The sequence below is a fragment of the Rhynchophorus ferrugineus genome, unplaced genomic scaffold, assembly GCF_030347505.1.
Source record: "Rhynchophorus ferrugineus isolate W39M unplaced genomic scaffold, kcgeb_rfMv2 rfM11, whole genome shotgun sequence".
Taxonomy (NCBI): Eukaryota; Metazoa; Arthropoda; class Insecta; order Coleoptera; family Curculionidae; genus Rhynchophorus; species Rhynchophorus ferrugineus.
The window spans coordinates 4,959,209-4,966,182 of NW_027472590.1; the positions used below are offsets into that span (position 1 = coordinate 4,959,209).

At 30.7% G+C, this 6,974-nt stretch overlaps 1 protein-coding gene across 1 annotated transcript; it reads right to left on the minus strand.

Annotated features, from left to right (window-relative positions):
• Positions 1-1,411: 1,411 nt before the first annotated feature.
• LOC143205118 (brachyurin) lies at positions 1,412-6,640 on the minus strand. Its single transcript, XM_076418201.1, has 3 exons — positions 6,494-6,640; positions 3,017-3,138; positions 1,412-2,367 (listed from the first exon to the last, which is right to left on the minus strand). The coding sequence occupies exons 1-3, from the start codon at positions 6,554-6,556 to the stop codon at positions 1,536-1,538; spliced, it is 1,017 nt and encodes a 338-aa protein (XP_076274316.1). The 5' UTR covers positions 6,557-6,640; the 3' UTR covers positions 1,412-1,535.
• Positions 6,641-6,974: the final 334 nt, after the last annotated feature.

Sequence of the window (6,974 nt, forward strand, 5' to 3'; positions counted from 1 at the left end):
TAAGGTGAATGACCAAATGAAACTCAAAAAACCAAGGAGACAAAGGTGTCGTTTACAGGATACACCAACGTGAAAAATGGAAGACACAGTAAATAAAATATAGGATTGAGAGAACAATATTAGTTACGTTTTTAATCGGATATTAATAAGATTTACATAAGTGAATAATGAACGAAATAAACAAGAAAATAAACAGTTGATGAATGTAAATAAAACAGTGGAAAACAAAATCGGATCTGGACAGAAAGTGTTCCACTCCGAAAAATTATCTGAGGCAGTATTCCAATTCTCCTAGCTACGTCAATTCTTCTTGTAAAAAATTTATGCTAACATAGATTTATATGTAGTATATATAGCTTTATGATTTTTTCTTGGTAGTTTGCTGGTAAATAATAATATATTGTATAATTATATATTAATATACCAGCAATTTCGGTATGATATTTTTCAAGATTGTTAATGTAATAGGGCAAAAATATTAAAAAAGATTGTGAAAGATAAATAGTAAAATATTTTTGACAGTTTTTACAGCGATAATAGGTAATGGGCAATAATTTCGATTACTCTCTCGATTTTTGCTGACAAATATTTCCGTTCAATAATAACTAACGTATTTGCTTTATTTAATAAAGCTCTAGTAGTTATTGTCCGATAATTTTTAATTATGTCATTGATATGTTTTTGTTTCATTAAGTAAAGTAGGTATATGTTTAATTTTTACTTAGTATTTACGTTTCTTGTACATCTTTAGTTCTTAGGGTTTGTTTAAGTTATAATATATTGTCTATATTTATTATATATATTAATATTGTTTAAAAATAGCAATTAACATATTAAAATACGATAAAACATTTGTGGGGTATTATTCCATACCATAGAAAAATTATATTCCTATTTGCAGATCTACAGAACATTCAAATATAAAAGCAATTATATTTCCTTTAAAATGAAATTAATAATTGAATGTTAATAGTATGCAGTAATTATTGTTTTCCTTTACATTTTTAAAGTTAGTGCTTGAAGAAGTATGTACATCTCCGTCTCGCTTATGCTACCGCCGTAAAATATAAACACCTATAAAATTAACTGCTCCAAGCAATTATCTCCATCCTTACCTCTCTCACATTTTATACAGGAATGGGTTAGTACATCTTCGTCTGCATCACGAATTTAAAAAAGCAGCCGAATTTTTTGACTGTCTAGTGTTTCGACAGTTTTGCGACTATCGACTGTTTCGACTGTTTTCAGTCGATAGTTTCCACCGCTAGTAAAAACCTTGATTGATGCAGAAAAGGTACTGTATAGCAGAAAAGTGCTAACTTAGGTGCTCAATTAGTTGTGCCTTAAATATATAGGCAATTACTTCGAGCTAATAAGGAAGAATTAGGTTACTGGCAAAAAAATGCATCCATTTATTGTTTTTCTCCTATATATATATATATATTTTAATCTATTGCAAAACTGCATGAAAATATTTTTATAATGATATTATTTATTTTCATGTATCGCTACATAGATGAAATATACTCCATGTATTAAGTTTCTTCCGGAACCAGCAAAATGCTGGTTAGTCTCTGTAGTAAATTATGAACTGTTTCGTTGGTCCTTTTAACACTAGCAATTATGTCTTTATTTTCTTTCCGGTCATTGATTTGAACTAACAACATTTGTTCAACCACCCGCTCGATGTCGTTCGTTTTTTGATTTAACTTGTTAATCGCTTCCAGTGTAGTGTTTTGCAGTTCCTTTATATGAATTAGCTCAGTTAGTTGTTTATTCTCCTCTGTTAGAGCTTCCAGCTTTCGTAAATTAGCACCTACTCCAATTTGGGTGTTAATCCATGTGATGAACGGAAATAAATTTATTGATATATGAAAGTTATTGCAATAAAAACTAGTATTTACACACATTGCATTGAAAGTTAATAAACCGATTAATTTCTTATTTATGGTAAGTGGATTTCCAACTAAGTTTAATCCTGAAGATGGATATTCTTCATAACATAATTCCTGTGTTTGTAAAAGCGCCGTTCCATATAGATACAGACAAGTATCTACGTCATGCAAACGTACAGAAAGATATTGTAATTTAACTTCCTCTTCTGGCCGCCAGCCGCTGATGTTTGCAAATGATCCCGGTGATGGTAGTACAGTTGATAAATCGATGGGTTGTACCGATGAGCTTAACTCAACCGGATGACCGAGTACTACGATTGCCACATTATTGATGTACTTTCCCGAAATATTTTTGAAATGACTGTGAATTATTATATCTTTAGATCTAATAATTTGTCCTTGTCTTTCACGCGTATTTATTTCGTAGTAAGGATCACCCTGGAAGCCCAAGTAAACCGTTGCCAATTCTGACCTAAAATAATTAAGTTTTATAATTACAAGTATTATATAGTCATTTTGAATGTATTTTTTTAATTAAATATTATATATTTCTATATATAAATTATTACTAACCAACTCATTCCCTTTCCATAATTCTCATAAATATGCGATAATGATTTCTTTATAAATATGTTGTAAATTTTCTGAATACGGATCGGAATTATTACAATCAAACTAGCAAATAAGGTAAGACATTTTAAGTAATTTTATTTATATAATTTTTACTAGTTTTATGTGTGTATATTAATAATCATCAATCTGATGATATGATGATATGATATGATTATTTTGTAGTTTTGTTTATCCTTGTCTATTAACATATCAGCAGCGTAGTTTAAGATATAACACCATTAAATGATCTAAAAACATTATTCTTAATAACAGTTCTTCGGCCTACAAACTGGAAATTTGGTTAAACGCATTGAAATTCAGAATCTTATCAAAAGCACACTTGTTCTGAGTTTTTGGGAGCATGTCTGGCATCATTTTGTTACTTTTATACGTATAATTCGCGATAATAACAGGTGACATAACTTTTCAGTTTTTTTTCTATAATAAATAATGTACACTTCAATTAAAAGTATTTATATTTCTCGCATATAATTCATATACACACTTACCCATTGATAGGCTCTGCAATAGTTATAACATGTTCTATAGTAATTAAAGCACCAGCAGTGCTATAGTAAGCCGCTACAAAAGCTTGAAAAGGAAAATGATCCGGTGTTACTTCTTTAGATTCCTAAAAATGTCATAATCAAAAAAAATAGTTCTATTTGTATATGAAGAAATAAGAGAAAATATCTCCTGAACCAAATCCGAAATTTAACAGAAATTATTTTAAAATTAATACACTTCCGGTTGCAATTTATCGTCTTAATTACGACGTCCATCGTCAATCAATTACATCTTAAAATTGTTCTAATTTCCTCAAGTCAGCTTTTAAAAGATCGGGTTAAAGAGAACGAATATGTGATTAGCTCTGGCCTTTGCCGTAGTGAACTCACGTCATCAATATATATAATATATAGCTTACTGTGGTTTGTAAATTCGCTTTAGTACGCCAAAATATGTTCTTTCTAATTCCAGTTAAAATGAGATCCAACGCTGTCTCATACGTTTGAACATGTCACCGAATCAGCCTATCAAAGTCGTTCGGATATCAGATATCTACAACATTTTTGAAAATATTAGTGATAAGAGGTTATAAAATGGCAAAAGTTGTCTCGGCGCTTTGCTTGTCATGGTAAATCTTATATCACTGCTTAATATTCTGGTTTTATATGCTGAGGCCAAATATATAGTTAATCAGAAAGAGTTCTCATTAAAATCGTATCTCACTGATAGACATTTTGTTGTAAATCAAGGCGATGAACATACCGAATTAAATCTCATATATTCAGGAGTTCCGCAAGGTAGTGTACTGGGTCCAGTACTGTATCTTCTGTATACGGCTGATATGCCCACCACAAAAATAACTACTGTGGCAACATATGCAGACGATACAGCAATCTTAGCATCCCATGAAGATCCAGTCACAGCATCAATCAACCTACAAACCCATCTGGAGCAAATACAATTATGGTTGAAGACATGGCACATTAAAGTCAATGAAACAAAATCCACGCATATAACGTTTACCATAGACCACAGTAGAAGAACATTGAATAACCATTGAATATTAATCATCGTCAACTCCCCCAAGCAGAGCATGTTAAATATCTTGGTATGCACTTAATAACTGGGACTAAAATTATATCAAATGTATTGGCTCATCGGGCGCAAATCCAAGTTATCATTAGATAACAAGATATTGCTGTATGAGTCTAAACTCAAGCCCATTTGAACATATGGAATCCAACTATGGGGTACCGCTAGCAAATCTAATATATCCATCATTCAACGGTTCCAAAATAAGGTGATGCGTGCCATTGTTGATGCTCCGTACTATATTGCAAATAAAGTGATACAACACGACATTCCTCTAGAACGTATAACGAGTGTAATTCAACGTGTTTTTGTGAAGTACTTCGAAAGAGTGTCAGTGCATCCCAATGTACTCGCTAATCAGCTAATATGCGACTTGATAGTGAAGTGCGTAGACTAAAACTTTTAACACCATCTGATCTGATTACTGGACATATGTAGACCTTGGAATAATCTTTAGAATAAGACTAATTAATTAAGATAAGATATACCGAAGATTGCTTAATGAAATGATTTTCTACATGCCATGTATATATATATATATATAGACATAAGAAATACTTATTGCCATAGGGCAGATTGTGGACTCACGAAGAGTAATAAAAAAAGATTCACCGTAAAGACATAACTTAACACTAGCTCTACGAAGGATTAAATTTATGAAATGTATAAAAACGGTGAGTAGTTTTTTCAATATAAAATTAATTTAATACAATTATTCCCAAGATAACTGTTAATCTTGTTAGTTATAGTATAAAAACTACTCATAGAAAATTACTACTCATAGATATGCGGCTCTTTGAGTCATAAAAGTCATCACTTTTACATATAGACATAGGTAATATACATAATATTTTTTGATAATTCAATATATGTGCAATATTGTTCTCCATGTTAGAAAAAGGAATCCAGCAAAAAGATCTCAACGGCAAAGACTGTAATTAAGAATTGACTTGCAAAACATAAGTTAAATTCTGAAGATACCATTCCAAAAAGAAAGATGTATTTCAAATATTGACTTGGTAAATATAAAGGAGATGTGTTTTATATGATTTTCTTTTTTAGAAATAGTCCTGAAAAGGGATATATAGCTGAATAGTATGGCCACAATGTTCAATGAATTATTGTGGGATGTGGCAAACAATTATTAGAGTACATATACAGGTCGAGAAAGATATTCAGGCAAGAACTGTTCAGATGTGTGGAATAGAATATCTACAATAACACCCTTCGATTTGGACGAACTCCATCGGACACACAGAAGAAGAAATGGGCAATGGTGGAATCTTGAACAAAGGAAGGACTGGAAATTAACAGCTTGGTTATTGACTTGAATAGTGACTTAGTGAGCGAATGTCATTTTTTGTTTGTTGGATTATGATCCAAAGCTAACAATAATAGCACAGGGTGATAAGAGTGGAAAATATTAAAGGTTAGTATATAATAGGAACGAATAATTACTTTTTCATTAAACTTTTCCAAGAAGAATGTCTACAGTAGGTAACAAAAGGAGTTACGAAGAAATACAGTAATATCATAATGATTTGACAAGAAAATGCAGCAACGAAGAAAACCAGAACTAAACATAAATAGGTAAAGGTGTTTTCTACTGAAAATAAAATACAATACTTGAAGGAGGTATTAAGTGATATTAGGTAATACCATAGTTGGTTTAATAGAGTTTAACATAAATATAATAAAAAGCTTTAATCTGCAAACTAATGTGGCTCTTTAATTATCTGTAGTTTAAGTCCATCTATAAAGTATAATTTAAATGTACTATAATTTTAAAACAAATAATATTTGAATACGTTTTTTCTTTATTTTATGTATATTTAAATGTTATATATGGAAGCTAAATGCGACAACATTGCACCGTTTTAACGTCGTAAATATTGATGACGTGACTTCATTGCTACTTTGGATTGACTATAGATGATTTTTAGTCTTTAAAGAAAGTGATAAATATTATATGTTAATGATAGATAGAGCGACGCAAGAGCAATATATTCATTGATTTTAGCATCACATAGTGTAGGATATTTTTCCTGTCCGTCTCGACTTGTATCAATAGAGGGTTAGGTGAAAATTATTGTGGGTTATTTTCATATTCTCAAGGTGACTTTTTTGATTTTTGACCTCTTCTGCGTCAATATTTTAGGAATTGAATTGAGTAAGATAGTTCTGACACTGGAGGTTACTCTTCACTATGTGACCCACAGTTGAGACACTACAAAGAGATTCCGCTGCCTTTCTCCATGTTTCGGAAATAAAATATCAAAATATGACGAAAATGACACCAGATAAATTTAACGTTTTAATAATAAGTGGCTTTAAAATATATTGCTCTATGATAAATAAAATGTATTAATTTTTACTAATCTACATACCTCGCTAAAGGAGCTTGAAACCAAGACACCTATTAAAATACCTCGAAATATGGTTTTATCCATGTTAGCTGTAGAATGACTTCTAAATTCAAATGTTATTGAAAAGGAATATGAACCGCATAAGCATATATATTTAGCAAATAAGTGAAAAGGTTATCAAATAAAGTCATTTGTTGGGTACAACATTTAATAATATTATAAGAAAAATATTCGAGTACCAGGGCGAACAATAAGTATGGAAGTATTGTAGTATTGGAAATAGTATTGGAAAGTATTGAAATTATGGATTCCATCTGCGACGTGAAATTCTGAAAGAGTATCGAAATGGGCTTCCAGTTACCTCTTTGTTCAAAGAAAATTGTCTTAATATGCACGTGTTTGTTGGAGATACATATACTATAGACTAATATATATAAACCTATTTTTTTCTTTATATTTTAATATTCAACTAAACTAAAAAGCTATGGGTATAACTTTAAGG